Source organism: Paroedura picta, chromosome 2 (assembly GCF_049243985.1).
Source record: "Paroedura picta isolate Pp20150507F chromosome 2, Ppicta_v3.0, whole genome shotgun sequence".
Taxonomy (NCBI): Eukaryota; Metazoa; Chordata; class Lepidosauria; order Squamata; family Gekkonidae; genus Paroedura; species Paroedura picta.
The window spans coordinates 69,427,152-69,445,032 of record NC_135370.1 but is presented as its reverse complement, the minus strand read 5'-3'; the positions used below and the strand labels follow the sequence as shown (position 1 = coordinate 69,445,032).

The following is a 17,881-nucleotide window of genomic DNA, read 5'->3' as shown; positions in this document are numbered from 1 at the left end:
GCCTTTATACTGTTGGAATGTGCAAGATTTGTAGTGTGCATTATTCAAAAGCATATAAAGAATATTCTACAGGAGGCATCGAAGGAGATGTGAAGATAGCATATTTAGATGTGGAACTTCATAGTATTTTTCAAATAGTTTCCTCCAAGTCCTGATTGGCTCATTGGAGACTTCCTGCTCCTTTGAGCATACTTCCTCCCAGCTTGCCTCCAGAACCAACAGACTGAACAAAGAGAACAGGGCGGTTAGAAAATTTCTATTTTTTTCCACTGTATTAGCATCTATATTTATTATAACACTTTGGTTTTGTTTTTTCCCTTGAATTGTCAGAAAACAACTCCTGGTCCGAATTTATACATTATACATTAACATATGTGAAATAATCTATTTTGCATGTGAAATTATTATGCAAGCTCATTCTGATGTTTTAAGTATTCAGACCTTATATTTTTAAGCTTCACTATTGTGTATACCACATTATATATCTGAGGTAGCTTGATTCTTGTAACATTATTGGTATATTTTGAATTGAGATCCCCCAGCCTTTTCTTTTGTTTGTTGCACAAGAAACCAAAACACAAACTGAACCAGACCAGGTTAGTTTGTAAACTGAACCAATTCATGTCTCTGAGTTTGCAGAAAGCCCCCCAAACAGTTGAGCAGTGGCTCAACTTTTTTCCAGGTGTTTTGTTTTTTGTTTTTGCAAACCCCATTAAAGGGAACTGCAGTTCCTTTCAATTAGGTTTGCAGTGCCACAAACCTCAAACTGGCCCAGTTCATAAACAAATCTCTTGGTTTAGTTAATAAACCACAATCTGAACTGCATTTTCCCACTTCGTGCCCTTCCCTAGATAGAAACAAATTTTGTCACTAAGGTTGGTTCATACATTTCCATTAATTAACAAAATAGAATGAGAGTTTTAGAAAAAGAGCTCCACATATCTGAGGACATGGCTCTGGAAAGCTCATCTGTAACCACTATGCCACAATTCCCAAAGGTCAGTCCTCTCCCACAATCAATGAACATTCCACACCACAGGTTCTTGACACCCATATCTCCACACCCATGCCCTCATTTGCCACCATGCCACCACAACCTCCCACACAACACACACATTCAACCCCATGCCCTTACAGACTGGACAACTCCTCCCCTTCCTCTTCCTACTGCCAAGCTCTAGCGCCCGTTGTATTCTTGGATACAACGGCTTTGCCCCTAGTTGGAGTTAATAAAGCTGTGACCTTATGTAAGCCAACGATCATGTGTCTTGCATCTTCTTCAAGCCCAAGATGCCCTCCTACTAGTCAATATATTTTCTTTTGCTATGCGTAACCTAACTCAATTCATCTCCTTGAAGAAATATTCAAATCATAGCTATAATCATCAGTATATGTTCATTGAAAATATGGCTCAGAGACCACTTTTATGAATCATTTCATCCCTCCTCCTCAGCAGTATCTTATGTGTTTTATGGCATCTTCTAGGTACTGACAGAGTATAAATGAAATGCTCATTTGCTAAAGCTGACAATTTAACCTGTCTGAAAAGGAAGTGTAATTTCACCACAGGAACTACTCACATGAGTAGGGCACTGATCAAGAACTTTGTCTGCATGTGAGTGTGGCATATCTATCTATCTATCTATCTATCTATCTATCTATCTATCTATCTATCTATCTATCTATCTATCTATCTATCTATCTATCTATCTATCTATCTATCTATCCATCCATCCATCCATCCATCCATCCATCCATCCATCCATCCATCCATCCATCCATCCATCCATCCATCCATCCATTCCTCCCTCCCTCCCTCCCTCCCTCCCTCCCTCCCTCCTCCATCCATCCATCCATCCATCCATCCATCCATCCATCCATCCATCCATCATCACCTGCTTGGAACCAAAGGGAAAGTCCCCCCCCCCAACCTTCAGTTGACTATCCTTGTTCTTCATTTTTCTTCATTCTTCCCACAAAGCCTGGAAAATTACATGCAAAAAAAAAGGCAGGCAGGCAGGCAGGCAGGCAGGCAGGCAGGCAGGCAGGCAGGCAGGCAGGCAGGCAGGCAGAAAGAAAGAAAGAAAGAAAGAAAGAAAGAAAGAAAGAAAGAAAGAAAGAAAGAAAGAAAGAAAGAAAGACATTCTTTTGCTGCATGTAATGATGTGTTCTTTGTAACATATGTTGTTTATTTTGGGCTTTTACAAATTCAGAATAATTTTATAACAGCACTTATCTAAAAGCAGATGGTGACCTTTAATACAAGTATTGATGAGGTCAGCCATGATGATTTAACAGTCTTGAGAACATTTGCATTTCAGATGTATTTACAAATAACATTTAAATTCCTCTCCAGAATTGACAGGTTCATTTGGCAAAGGTTGATTTGTAAAACTTTGGGAATATACTAAGGGATTAAAGTAAACTATAGTTTTCCTCTTCTATTTAATGTCTTTGTTAAATCTTGGGTATATTGTTTACCAGTATTTATTACATTTACATACCACTTTTCTGTCAAAGAAGCTTACAGTTTAGAAACACGGTACAATGGGAGTTTAAGAAACAGAATAAAAATAGCAAAATATAGTGGAAGGGAAAGGAAAGTAATCCAGTGCAATGTGTCACCCCCTTTATAAAATTGCCTCCTCACATAAGTCCATAGACAGCAACTATGATCCTCAAGTTGCTGTTCCCCCAAAAGGTAGACCCATCTGGCATATACCAGAGCCTGTGTCTCCTCCACTGTAGCTCCTCCCACTGAAGATCAGGCTCCCAGAAGAGGTGGGCGTATCATGTCCAGTAGTGCTGCAGCTGTGTTTTATTTGTCAAGGCTTTAATTGGGGTATAAATTACAAGCATCTTTTAGGACGAAGGGGGATTATTTGGGGTATTATTTTATCTCAAGCTGCCTTGAACCACAAGGAAAGTCTGAAGTTAAAATAATTTTTTTAAAAGAAATTTTATACCAGGACTTCTGGGATGGGAGAATCCAAATGGCAGTTGGTATCTAAGCCTTGCTGTCTCATTCCCCCTGAAGTGTTCAGGCAGAATTATTACTGATATTTATGGCTTTTAGTCTCGTGTTCTGGCTAATGCACAGCTGCAACTCACTGGAGACTGTCGGTTGATGCAGCAGGAGGTTGGCCAGAAGGGATGCGGCAGACTCCCAACTGCAGCAGGCATGCCAGCTGCAGGGAGTGTGCGTGGTGTTGAGGATGAGAGATGGGCACACGTGTGCCTATAAAAGGTGCCACAGGTTCAGGACCCAGCCTTTCCATCCAAGTCACCACCAGAGCAGCTTCCCTCCCTCCAGCCCGTTTTGTTATTGGTTGTTGAGGTTTGCATTGCTATCTAGTTCTTATGTTGGATATGGTTTGCATTGTTATCAAGTTCTTCGTTACAGTTGTAAGCACAAGTCACAGCTACGGTTTAGGGCATGAGAAGGAACCTGTTGGCAGGGAGTCTTGTTTGCTTCCTGGACTCCCTGAGGAGGGAGCCTCATTAAGAGACTGGCAGAAACAAACTCAGCTGGCCTGGCTGGGAGGCCAGGGACTTGTTGCCAAGTGGCCTGGAAATAGCCAAATGAGATGGGTGCCCACTGCCCCACCAGGTCAAATGGGGAAGGAAGAAGATACCAGCAATGGATCTCCATAGTAGAAAGTGAAGGAAATAAATCAAAACCAAGGGCTTGAAAAGGAACTAAACATGAGCTCCACACTTGGTGGGGGGAAAGTGGACATAGAAATGGGACAAAACAGAGTGGAGGGGCCCACTCAACTCAACCAGCAGCTGGAGAGATAGCAGTATATCTCTCTATGTAACGATTGGCACTTCTCACAATGTGCTGAATGTTCAAAAGGTTCCAGAGCGAGCCCCGTCTGCCAGGATCCTTCTGAATGTTTGGTGCTCCAGGAGAAGTCCTCTACCTTTGTGGGGAGCAGAAAGAAGCCTCTCTACATCCCCTGGGGGTAGCACTGGGACTAGGGAGCTGGGCAGTGCATCACCCAATGAGGAAAGTTGCTGCCTGGCTCCTTGAGTCCCCCATGGCCAAAGGGCACAGAGACAACCACTCTGCACCCCATGGGGTGGTGCCAGGACCAGAGAGCTGGGCAGTGCTTCTCCAAATAGGAAGAGATGCTGCCCAGTTCATTGAGTCCCCCATTAACATGGGATGTGGAGAGATCTTCTCTGCGCCCCACAAGGGTGGTGCTGGGGCTAGGGAGCCGGGCAGAGCCTCTCTTGATGAAGATATGCTGCCTTGCTCCTTGAGTCCCTTGCCCCCTTTGGGTTCAAAGAGAAACCTCTCTGCACCTGCCCAAGCCCCCACCTAGTGCCAGGTGCACTGGGTTTTCCTTCCAGTGTTGAAATAAAATAGGATGAGCCATCCAAATGTCTTTCTTTATAGACACATCCAAACCAGGGGCAGAGAGGGAAGGAAAGGCACATTTTAAATGCAGAAACTGTCTTAAGGAGGAAGTTAAAGAAGTTAAAAGATTGTTAGAAAATTGTTAACATTTGTCAACAATAATTATTACAAATTTAAAAGGTTTAATTTTTTAAAAGTTAGCATGTAGAAGGTTAAAGCAAATAGAGGATCAATGAGGTAACAAGAAAAATAGAAGTAAAAGGAGAAAGCAAAGGTAGACCCGCATCTATGTACAATCCTCCCCTCCTAATGAGCTCCTGGCAAGCCAACAAATCCAATTAAAAATAAAATAAAAATAGACTAGAGATAAAAGTAACACCCACCCAGTGGAAAAAACACCCCCCCCCCCCGCTCTGTAGGAAAGTTAATGAAAAAGAAAAAACGTGGAAAGGAAGCAGTTAAAATATAATAATAATATAAAATAAAACAGGAGTCTAGAGGGCAGAGTGCACCCTTGGTCATCTGCTTTCTGAGAGCAGAAGCCAGAGGTGAAAAGCTTAGACAATCATATATGCAAACTTTTTGTGGTAACAAGCCATTCTTTTAAAAGAGAGAAATTTGCATGCTAGACTAGTTTGGGGTGATTAAAATTGCAATCTGGCCTGAGGTTTCTGCATGTCTTCATAGAGATGAATACACTAATATCAAATGACAGGTTGTTGGAATGGTCTGAGTGATGCATGAAAATATATTGTTAGAACAGAGCGAAAGTGCCCGCGATGATATAAATCAAATCCAGGTTCAGCAATCAAAGGTGACAGAATGCAAGTCGCATCGCTATTCTTTGCACTTCGGTGAGTGACAGGATGGCATTTAAGGTATGCTCATCCACTGCTTTTGGCAGCAGTCCAGTATTTATAATGCCATGATGAAACCACAAATGCACATAATTTGATAAATACTATTAAGCGGCTATGAAAAGCGAGTCTCAGTTATCTCTTGCAGAGAAGCATAAACAGGATCATTTCTGCAGCAATGCTGGGAATACAGTGCAGGAAGCTTGCCAGGATTTTGAAGTCATGAAACAAATGGTGCTTCAGATAATTGCTCTACTATACGGGGCTAAATTAATCCTGTTCACATTGGATTGGAGAAGGGGTTGCTTAATATGTGTAGTCCTTTCATTTCTCCGAATTGCCTTTCCACAAATTAGATGCTAAAGGGTGATCTATCCAAAACTCCAACAAACATTTTAAAAGACTACAGAGAGAGGATTAAATGACTAAAAAAAGATTTTCAAAAATGATTCTGGCATTGTTCATATCATATAGCCGTCCTAAACATAATAGGCCATAATAGGCATAATAGGCCATAATATGCCAGGTATATGGTTGAGGCCGGGGCTGGTAAGATAGATCGATGCCACCCCCCCCCCCCGGGATCTGAAGTGAACATCATCAGGACCTCCTTCTCCACCCACTAGTAGTGGGGGGAGGGAGTCGGGTTTTATTGATTTTCCGCCATGTTGGTAATGTTTTATGTCTTTTAATGGGGTTTTAATGGGGGTTTTAAGACACTGTAACCCGCCACGAGCCATAAGGGAGTAGCGGGAAATAAATCAACAACAGCAACAACAGCAACAGCAACGACGACGACGACGACGACGACGACGATGACGATGACGATGACGATGATGATGATGATGATGATGATGATGATGATGGAGGTAGATGAAAATGGTGGGGACACTTGCATTCTTACCTGCATTAGTTCCTGATGCTTAATTACAGAATTCATAGAAAAGAAACTTGATAACTAAAGAAACATTCTTCAGGCATTTAGTTTGCTCTGGAACTTACAGAAAGAGACCAAGACTGCAACTTAAGAACGCTTTTCTGGAAGTAAGACACACTGAATAAAATGGGATTTACTACTGATAAGCCTTGTCTAAGTGAATGATCTCTTAATTTGTCCCAGGTCCCTGGAAACTTCTGAGTCAAATAAAACCAAACTATTTGTTTGGCAGTATCCTTGTCTGCATGATAAAAGAAGGCAATAACTCACCAAAAGCCACCCATTGATGTGCGGAGGAGCAGGCACCAAAGGGAAGAGGCGCAAGGATATGACGTGCCAGCCGGCATGTTGTGGACGGCCCGATGCCGAGCGCTAGGGTGGGGTGATGAGGCAGCCTATAATTAGCGCCATGTGAGATAGCCAAGCCTCATTTGCCATCTGGAGCTGCGGGGGACAGAAGAATTCCCCCCCACCCTCCCTATTTTTGATGTGTTGCTGTTTTGGCAGTCGGGTTATGTTGCGGTTCTTCAATGTTAATTTATGTCACAGCTTTCAGGATGGCATAGGGGGAGCCTCAGTTTTGGAGGAGGGGAGTACGGCTTGCAGCCCAACTCCCAGGTTGGGACCTCTTAAGAGGTGGCTGGGCATGAAGGACCGGAGAGTCACGCAGCTGGGTGGCCTGAGGTTGGTGTGCGCCCCCTGCAGTACCTCGAGTGGCACTTCCCAGGTAAGGATCCTGGTGGCCAAGGAGCCCCTGCTCCCGGCCGGGAGAAGGGAGGGGATTCCTGGGTTGGCCACTAGGAACAGCAGGCATGGGTGTGGTCGGCTGACCACAGAACAGGCTCTCCCCTATGTCAGGCCAACACTCCAGGCTTAGCAATAAAAAGTTGTGGCTGGTTATGCCAAATAAAAAATGGTGTCAAGCATCTTCTTTGGGGGCCAATAATGCCCTCCTGCTTGTCAAAGAAATTTCATACAATTGGAACAGTAAGATAAGGGAGCCTCATTCACCCATGCTTTCCCACTACCATGACAACTTATCAACCTTTCCTGGCTATTAGAATGACCAACTCAAGTTTTGCTCACATTTATAAAGAATGAACAGTTAGGTGTGGTGTGAACAACAATACTCTTCCACACATTCACTCTCTTTAAATAACTTGACTGAAGAGGCCTTGTGCACAACTTATAAATGATCATCTACTTAGACCTCACATTAGTGCAAACTTGAGACTCTGCACTCTAGGATTAGTCATTCTTGTGAGAGCATCAGTCCTTCTAGCCTTCTTCTTCCATGGGCCAATAATATAGGGGGGCAGACATGTGCTAGAGTAATGGCCTGAGTTGGGCCAGGCCCTGGCCTGGTGCCAATGTTGAGCAGAACCAGCTCACTGCTCATCTGGTGGCGGGGCAAATTCCTGGTGCAGAAAAGCTCAGAGAGAGAGAGAGAGAAATTATGGAGCTCTATATAATGTAGAGTGTTAGCCTCAGTTTAACAAAGAACTATATGTTTAACTGCACACAGTTGTGCACACAGGGAAAACTAACCATATTCTTAAACATTAATTGGATTTCCTTCAGTGCAATAAGAAAGCTTGTCCAAGGATCTGGCCTAAATCTTCTTATGTATGTAAGTGCCATCAAGTCACTTCTGACTTTAATGCCTTAAAAATGAGAAAAACAACTCACTTTGGAAAAATGCAGCCAGATTGCTTTATGTTTACAAATTAGTCCACATTGGTACATAGACATTCAATTACTATATTCCCTCAGGTTGAAAACATCTGGTCTGGATATACCCTTTAGCATTAGCTTGCATAACACTTCATCCTGTTCCTGATTTCTGAGGCTGCAGTATAATGTGAGAGGTTAACCACTGGGAGATTTCCCATCTTCTTCTTAAAAAATCAATTAGATGTTTTCATTCAAAGTATTCAGCCAGCAAATAGGTTGGTTCAGTGTTATGTGAGAAGGGGGAATTAAAAGACAAATTAACTTTTGAAACACACAGCACACAATTTGACTTCAATAATTTAAAGCAAGGGGAAGCCCAGTCCCATCAGATCTTAGAAGCGAAGTAGTGCTGAGCCTGGCTTGTATTTGGATGAGAGACCTCCAAGGATTTGGATGGAGTTTCATCAAGGAACACTAAGAGTCATGACACAGAGGCAGGGAATGGCAAACCACCCCCAAATGTCCTTTGCCTGGTTGCCAGAGGATCCTCAGATCTCCTGGCTATACTATATTCACCATAGGATAAATCACAGCAAAGGGATTCACTGTAGAAGTCAGCAGTTTCAATATGGAAGTATTTTGTTCAAATCTGATCTCTCTGAAGAGCAATATTTGAATTCTATGGAGATTGAATTTATGATCCCATTTTTATCCTGTCCTTGTTCCGGGGAGCTTAGGTAGAAGTCCTCTTCTCTACTTTATCCTTGCAACATCCCATGATGCAGGTTAAATAGACAGAAAGTCACTGGCCCAAGATGACCTTGCGATCTGGGGATTTGAGAACAGTTTTGCAGTTCTAATCTACCTCTAGCCATTACATCGCCAACATTATACAATAGCCCTGTGCACATGTTGCAATGAATACATGTACATCTTGTGTGTAAGTGTATATCTCAGTACATAAGGAAGAACTAATGCCATTTCTAAATGTCACTGGAGACCATGTTGAGCTACAATATTGAGCTATAATGCATTGAATCATAGAATCATAGGATCAGCCCTAAGCATCCTAAAGCATCCACGAAAAGTGTGCATCCAACCTTTGCTTGAAGACTGCCAGTGAGGGGGAGCTCACCACCTCCTTAGGCAGCCTATTCCACTGCTGAACTACTCTGACTGTGAAAATTCCTGATATCTAGCCTATATCATTGTACTTGTAGTTTACACCCATTATTGTGTGTCCTTTCCTCTGCAGCCAATGGGGACAGGATCCTGCCCTATGCCAAAATGACAACCTTTCAAATACAAAGAGGGCTATCATGTCCTCCTTTTCTCCAGGCTGAACATTCCCAAGTCCCTCAACCTATTTTCATAGGGCTTGGTCCCTTGGCCCCAGATCATCCTCGTCACTCTCCTCTGTACCCTTTCAATTTTATTGACATCCTTCTTGAAGTGAGGCCTCCAGAACTGCACACAGTACTCCAGGTGTGGTCTGACCAGTGCCGTATACAATGGGACTATGACATCTTGTGATTTTGATGTGATGCCCCTGTTGATACAGCCCAAAATGGCATTTGCCTTTTACCACTGCATCATACTGCCTGCTCATGTTTAGTTTACAATCCACAAGTACCCCAAGGTCTTGTTCACACACAGTGTTACCTAGAAGCATATCCCCCAAAAGGTATGCTTTTCATTTTTCTGACCCAGATGCAGAACTTTACACTTATCTTTATTAAATTGCATCTTGTTCTCATTTGCCCATTTTTCCATTGTGTTCAGATCTCGTTGAACTCTGTATCTATCTTCTGGAGTATTTGCCAGTTCTCCCAATTTGGTGTCATCTGCAAACCTGATGAGTAATCCCTCCACCCCCTCATCTAGATCATTAATAAATATGTTTAAAAGTACTGGGCCGAGCACCAAGCCCTGAGGCTCCCTCCAGTCTGATGAAACACCATTGACAACAACTCTTTGAGTACGGTTCCCTAACCAATTCCCTATCCACCTAACTATCTGAAAATCCAGATTACGTTCCTTCAATTTATCCATCAGAACATCATGGGGAACCTTATCAAAAGCTTTACTAAAATCCAAGTAAACGACATCAGCCAAATTTCCACGATCCAGCAAACCTGTTATTTGGTCAAAAAAGGAAACCAGGTTGGTTTGACAGGACCTGTTGGAGACAAATCCATGCTGACTTCCTTGGATCACCAAATTGTCCTCCAGATGTTTGCAGATCGCTCCCTTTAATATCTGCTCCATTATCTTCCCCACAACAGAGGTCAGACTCACTGGTCTGTAGTTTCCTGGGTCATCCTTCCTCCCTTTTTTGAAGATCAGAATAACGTTTGCTCTCTCCTCTGGGACATCTCAAGTCCTTAAAGAGGTCCCGAAGATGATGGACAAGGGTTGTGCAAGTTCTCTGGAAAGTTCTTTGAGCACTCTTGGGTGCATTTCATCTGGCCCAGGGGATTTGAACTCATCCAGTGCAGCTAAATGCCTCTCGACAACCTCTCTGTCCATGTCAACCTTCCATCCAGACACTATCCTTTGGCTACTGCCATCTCTAGATGTGCCTAACACTCATCATATCTCTCAGTTTATTAAAGTTTGCCCTACGAAAATCAAACATCCGCGTCTGGCTAGAAGCTTCCTTGGCTCCCCATCTCAAAAGGAATTCTATGAGGACATGGTCACTTCCCCCTAGGGTCCCCACCTCCTTCACCTCATCCACCAACTCTTGCCTGTTGGTCAGTATTAAGTCCAGTACGGCTGAACCTCTTGTGGGTTTATCTACCATTTGATAAATGAAATTGTCAGCCAGGCAGGTCAGAAAGTTGCATGACTAAGGACGCTTTGCAGAGTTTGTTTCCCAGCACACATCTGGGAAATTGAAGTCACCCATGATGACAAGGTCCTGCCGCTTGGATGTAACATGGGAAACGCTCGATGCACATATTGAAAAGATAATCAAGCATATATGGAGTTCACTGTAACTTGTGAACAAGGCTATAAGGAGGAGAATATCCATTGAGTTGTTAGAGATTAGAAAATTAGATGTATGCATTCAAAATGGTAGATGCACTCAGATGCTTACACAAACTTTTTCCTGCTCATATGCTCACTTGGCACACCACAGTCTTTGACACAAATATAGCCAGGTAAACTTACCTTGCTTGAACACCCTCAGTGGTGAGCACCTTCATGGGTATCTGTATTTGGACAATCACTTAGATGTATCAATGTGTACCCCCTTTTGTTCCTACATATGTTCATCAGCCCAGCCATGCTCTCAAAAGCTGGCTGGCTTGGAAAAAAAGAGGAGGAACACCCAAACTATAACAGAGCTTTGAAAGAAAACCAACAGAGACTACATCATTAAATTTTCATTTTAATAGTCAAAATTATAATTAACAATGGTCAGAAATGGGCTGCTGCATTTGGACTGTTTCTTTGGTTAGAGTTATACCCTCAACAAGAAAAAAAAGAATAAATAGAAAGGAAGAATGGCTAATGTAGTGTCAAAAACTTGTTTCAGTTACGGAGACATAATAAAGACTTGGAAACAGTTTCATATATTTTATAAATGAGCATGGACTCACTGAAAACAATCACTGTAGCTTGAAAATCCTACCCTTTGATTCTGGAGAAAATATCTCATTTTTATACAGATAAGTAAAAAGTCATTGTTGGAGTGACAAAGGGATCCAGACAAAGGGAAATTGGGATCAAAAGACTGTATGATTCATACAACAGTTGTTAGCAGATGACACTGTACAGAGGTCAGTAACATGTTCCATGGCAAACATGGTTTCCCAAATGGTGGTGACGTCATTCAGTATGGATTTAAACACATAACGCAATTTGTTTTCAGTAACGTGAGTGGCCATTTGAATGAGTAGTATCAGTATGCCTGTCAAGAGTAAGGTTGTTGTTTGCTGTGTTTTTGCCCCTTTTAAATATTGGTTTTAACTGTTTCACATTTCAAAGATAGCCAAGGACTTTGCCTACTGCAGTATTAACATCTGTTATCAGGAGGAAGATTTAAATAGTCACCACTAGGGGGTTTTATCACCTTGCTGATTTCCTCACCTTTTTTCCTTGAACCTATTAAATTAAAAAGGTCTATCTATACATTTCAGTTACTTCTGTATGGAAACTTTCCACATGCAAGTTGAAATTGGTGATTTCCACATTTTTCTCCCTTGGGTTTAGACTCCCAACTGCAGAAAATTATTTCTAAGCTTCCACATAGCCTTTTTTTTTTGGCTTCTCTGTGCTTTCTCCATGTTTTCTTGAACCACCTTTGATCTCGTGTTTTATGCTTGTATATATATTTTCCTTCCACATGGGCTGTATACCATTCTTCAAAAGGTGCTGGCCATTTTGGTGCCATTTCCGCTTCCGTTTTCTGTCACAGTAGGCATTTCCTTTCCTCTGCCACCGGAAGTAGTAAGTTCTTTAGGCCAGGGGTAGTCAACCTGTGGCCGTCCAGATATTCATGGACTACAATTCCTATGAGCCCCTGCCAGCATTTGCTGGCAGGGGCTCATGAGAATTGTAGTCCGTGAACATCTGGACGGCCACAGGTTGGCTACTCCTGCTTTAGGCAATACCTGCATCATTAGCATCAATATAAATAAGACATTTCTGCATGCTTTAAAAACACATTAGGTTGGATACAAACACACATGCACGCACGTACACACACAGGAGGTTAACACACCCAATAATAAAGCAGCACCTGTAGCTTTAAGAATTGAATGCCTTTAGTGGCAATTGCTAGGCAAACATTTGGTATTGTGAGCTTGCAATCCTTTCTGTCAGTAAAAATCAGGGCCTTTCCAGGTCTATTTTGGCTTTTAAGGGGGACTCATCAAGGCCAGGCTTGTCAGAAGTCACTAAGAAACTTGACATCATGTGAAGTCCATGACCCACCCAAGGGGGTGCTTGTTCAACAGCAGTCTTTCCATGAAAGACATTATACTGTAGTGATTACAGTTTCAAACATTCTCACTCTTCCATGGAAACTCAATGAACCTTGGGCTAGTTATACATTCTAAGCCTTGTTTATCACACAGGGTTGTTGTGTGGATAAAATGGAGGAAAGGAGAATGATGTAAGCTGTTTTGGTTTCCCCATTGTGTAGAAAGGTGAAGCATACATGAAGTAAATAAATAACGGATATAGCTGAAGATGAGAGACAAATAATGGTAGTTGGTTGATTATTAGAAAGGAAAAATAGAAGCAAGGAAAACTGAGGATGCAGGAAATACCAGGAAAGGAAAAGAGGATATTGTGGTAGAAAGGGGATATCAGGTGAAAAATGGGTGCCCCCAGACGTCCTTGCAGGTTCTCCACTGTGTAATTGAGGTTGGTTTGGCAGCTGGAACTGCACAGCTGGGCTGTAGTTTTCCAGGAAGAAGCTTCTGGAGGAAGGAAAACTGAAGATAGTGAGGAAAGCAGGTAGACGTAGGTTGGTTGATGGGTGGGGAAAGAGAGAGAAGGAAGCAGAAAAAAAGGAAAATGCAAAGGAAAAGAAGTAGTGCAGGAGGGGGAAACAAGATGCTTACAAAAAATACTTGTGGTGCCCCTCTTATAATGTTATACCAATCTATCTTCTAGGCCCTCTGAATTCCCAGCTTTCACTTTAAGAAGCAAGTTGGCTCACTCTTTCACTGCTGAGATATGCTTTTTCACCTCTATTTCTACAATAAAAGGGGCTAGAGACATTTTAAGAATGAAAGCTGAGAATCCAGAAAAATATTAGATAGGTAAAATATTGTAATGGTTGAGCAATCTAGTTATTGCTGGGTAAGGCAATAGTGAGGGGAAAGACAGGCAAAGTACAGGGAAACCTACTTCCCAAAAGCCCTGATGCCACTGCATTGAATCAGCAACCACAGTGGCAATAGCAAAACTACAGGGTATTTTGTCATGGTTTGTCACATGGATTTTACTAGTCATGTGGACAATTGAAATGGTCCATCTTGCAAGTTTTCTCAACAGAACCACTAAAACTCTAGAACTCCCACCATCTCACACTTTTCCTGCTGACTTTCAGGGACCTGGTAAAGATGGGACATTTTGAGGACTATTTCCAGACAAAGAAATCCCCCCCCAGCCATTAAGTCATGATTTCCCCTGAATTCTTGCGCCCCCTCCAAGTCCAAAATCATTTTTTTTATTACCACCATCGCATTATAACATAAAACCATAACAAACAAGGGAATACAAAACAGTGGACTGTTTTATCATACACACACCAGACACACACACACATGCATCGTGAAAATAATTGCTGGCAAATGATACACATGAGGAAGAAGGAAAGGTGCTGACCAAACATGGCGACAGGTAGGAAGGTTGCTATTTTGGTATATTAGAATTGCGTTGTAACATGATAGGCCTTTAAAACAAGCAGGGTTGGAAAGGTTGCAAGGGTAGAATGATGGAAATAATGCTGGGGCAGGGGAGCAATGTCTGGGAAAGCATGACTATTCCTGTTTCCACATGGCCCAACCCTGACATGCACCCTGTTGTATCACACATCAAAAAATGGAATGCAGATTTCTAAGCATTCCCTTGATGTGGGTCAACTAAGGGTGTAAGTCGGGCCAGCACTGGGACCCCCCCTGAAAAGGCCCATTTTCATGTGGAATGGGGGGGGGGGAACACGGGCATAAAGAGAAATCAGAGCATAATCAGTTGTGAAAAAACTGTCCAGCTGTCTTATTTATTTTTATTTGAATGTTGCTAATAAATTCCAATGCTGTTGAAGAAGGAGGAGGAGGAGGAGGAGTTGGTTCTTATGTGCCGCTTTTCCCTACCTGAAGGAGGCTCAAAGTGGCTTACAGTTGCCTTCCCATTCCTCTCCCCACAACAGACACCCTGTGGGGTGGGTGAGGCTGAGAGAGCGCTGATATCACTGCCTGGTCAGAACAGTTTTATCAGTGCCGTGGCGAGCCCTAGGTCACCAAGCTGGCTGCATGTGGGGGAGCGCAGAATCGAACCCGGCATGCCAGATTAGAAGTCTGCACTCCTAACCACTACACCAAACTGGCTCTCAACTGGCACTGACTCATCCTCTGAGAGAATCTTGGTTTTATTTATATAGGATTTCATGCTGAGTCCACACTGCACTTAGGCCTGCACTTAGAATCAGCTTGGTGTAGTGGTTAAAAGTGACAGCTTCTAATCTGGAGAACTGGCTTTGATTCCGCACTCTTCCACATGCAGCTGGCTAGGTGACCAGGGCCCATCACAGTTCTCTCAGAGCTCTTTCTACCTCACCTACCTTACAGGGGAAGGATAGGTGATTGTATGCCACTTCAAGACTCCTTTGGATAGTAAAACATGAGGTACAAAAAAACAGCTCAGAGCAGATGATTCTATGGAGGCATGAATGAATGGATTTGTGATCATCTCAATAGCATTCCCTTGTGCAGGACATCCTGAGCTGCAGAAGTATCACTATGACCAACACTGTGAAGATTTTCAGTTACCAGTTCTAAACAGGATGGCCCAATTTTGAGTAAAATGATACAGAGACAGGGGTTTCATACAATGAATTTACTTCTGTTAATGAGCTATCTCTGAGGCACCATGGACATTTCAAATACTGCTGCTTCCCCTCACTTGGGACATTTTGGTTGTGTCATCTTCCACAGACTTTTATTTAACATTTTAAGTTGTTGGCTATAGCGCTAAACTGAGATTGCACTTTAATGCTATAGCAGCACCATGGAGATGCTTTGATGCTATTGAGTTAATGGAGTCAAGCCATGCCAGTAGAGCACTGAAACACTTTATTGATTGAGCATTATAACCCTCAACTTAGAACATGAAATAAAACTCCTTGGAAGACTTCAGGGTGAAAAGCGGTGGGGTAAAAATGCAGCTTTGTTGCTATGGACATTTTATACAGCATAACACAGCGATTCAGAAGTGCAATGAAAGGATAGAAAATTAAGGAAAGCAGTTTCCTTCAAAAGCGTCTCAGCCAGACTTTGCTAAACTGATGCAAGTGGGTTTGTATGAATAGGTAAATAAATTCAGCTAGCATCCAGTTACTAAAACAGGTCTATCTGAAATGACAGGGGAAAAATCCATTAGAAACCAGTTACTAAAATGGAATACAAAGGCAGTATGAAAATGGCCTGTGGTTATTAAACCACCCTGAATTTTAAACAAATCAAAACAGATACATAGGTAGTTATATAATGTAAGAAGAGTGCTAGAAGGTGGCATATACTCTAGGACAACTGATAATATGATGTTAACAAGAAACAAATCAAAGAAAGTCTTAATCAAACATGTGAAAAGCAACTGACATATCTACAATGTATATTCAGAAACCCAGTTTTTTAAAAAACACTTTTTGCCAGTATTTCCTCATAATGTTTTCATGCAAGGTTCTGGATGTTGGGTTGTTTTATTTTTGGCAAAAGTATTTCTTTATTTTTTCCACAATGACAAGTGTATCATATTTAGGAAAACAAGAAACATGGGCTATAAAGTAGGTTTTCTTTCAGAATTCTGTTTTATGCATTACATTTGCTTTGCTTCTACCTAAATTTCCTTTTCAGGTATGGTAACTGTGTGGTATGGATCAGTGAATCTATGAGGATGTTTTCCATTGGCACTTGTTATTTTTGCCAAATGTCAAGGTTTGACATTTGATGTTATTATCTGCTATCAGTTAATCACTCATTCTGAGATATTTTGTTTTGTTTTGTTTCTCCTAATCAAATCAAATAAACAGCCATGGATCTGGTGTTTAGTTCTCCTTGGGGGGAAACAGCAACATTTCAATTAGTCCCCTTGTTCTCCTCTGTGCAATCTTCATATCCTGGTGCTTTTTGATGTAGTGCCTCTGATCGATCCCCTTGAGAAGGAGAGACTTACTAAGTGTGTATCAGTGGGGCTGCCTTTGCTCTCAGATGAAATATTCTTTCCGGCTCTCATCCATGGCTTCTTGAAGGGTAGGGTCATTTTTCAAAGCAGCATCTGCACTTTCGGCAAATTCAGTTCCCTTTGCTTCATTGGTGTGGTAGGTGCCCTTGTGCCGGTACATGTATCGTAGCATCACTACCAAGAGACAAATCAAGACAAAAGCCACAGCAGCGATGACACCTGTGGGAGAAAAGACACATTTGAAATTTTCTTTTCATTACCAATTTCAAATAGCCCAGGTTGTTCTTAAAAAACAAAACCTTGATAGGTGCTTTCAGCTAGATCCTTCAAAGAGAAACCATGCATTGATATCACATTAGAGAGGGACTTTGACATTGTGATAACATTTGTTCATTTCTTCCAAGCCAGGCAAGACAAACACAAGAAAACCACAACAAAGGGAGATTCTCTTTCCTCAAGGATTTCTGTGGATAGCAAAATAATTTTTCTCAATCCCCCTTCCTGATGCAAACCTCCCATTTCCCCCTCATTCCTTTTCTGGGGATCCCTTGCCCCCCCCCTCCAAGCACTATTTCAAGAGGCATTTTAAGATGCAGCAAGAGAGGGAACAATAGTAAGTCACACTCTCTGGATGGAAATCACTCTCAGCTGTGGAACTGCTGCTGATTCATGCCATTGTCAGTGCAAGGCATCTCCCTTTACTGCCATTCATAAAAGGATTAAATACTTTGGATTGTGTCTTGATGCTGGCCACAGATTGGATTTTTGTCATAACTATTATTTCTCCACTCCATTGTGTCTGATGAAAGTTGAATCCATATAGTGGCTTCTCATATAGTGGGGCAGATAGTAGGTTGCACCAGGAGATGCCCCCATGACACTAGTTGGTGAATGTCCAGTAGAATGGGTTGATGACTTGAAGCTATGCACTGGCACTATGTTGAACATGTTCCCCATTCCCCTGCACAGGTTCCCCAGTCCCCTGGTCACTGTTGCTGCAAAAGGAAGTTTACAGGGGCCAAGGGGACCCCCCCCCCCCGCATCCTCTCAGTTACTGTGCACAGTTGCAACAACCTATTACAATATGTCCTTTTCCCTACTCTCTACACCTGGTCTTGTTGCACT

The 17,881-nt window shown here is 42.3% G+C and overlaps 1 protein-coding gene across 2 annotated transcripts in view; it reads right to left on the bottom strand.

Annotated features, from left to right (window-relative positions):
• Positions 1–11,215: 11,215 nt before the first annotated feature.
• GYPC (glycophorin C (Gerbich blood group)) overlaps positions 11,216–17,881 on the bottom strand; it is a 44,459-nt gene continuing 37,793 nt past the window's right edge. For both annotated transcript variants that reach the window (XM_077320574.1, XM_077320573.1), the window contains one exon: positions 11,216–16,975. In XM_077320574.1, coding sequence (XP_077176689.1) covers positions 16,779–16,975 — 197 coding nt within the window. In that variant the 3' untranslated portion in view covers positions 11,216–16,778. The remainder of the gene's footprint in view (positions 16,976–17,881) is intronic.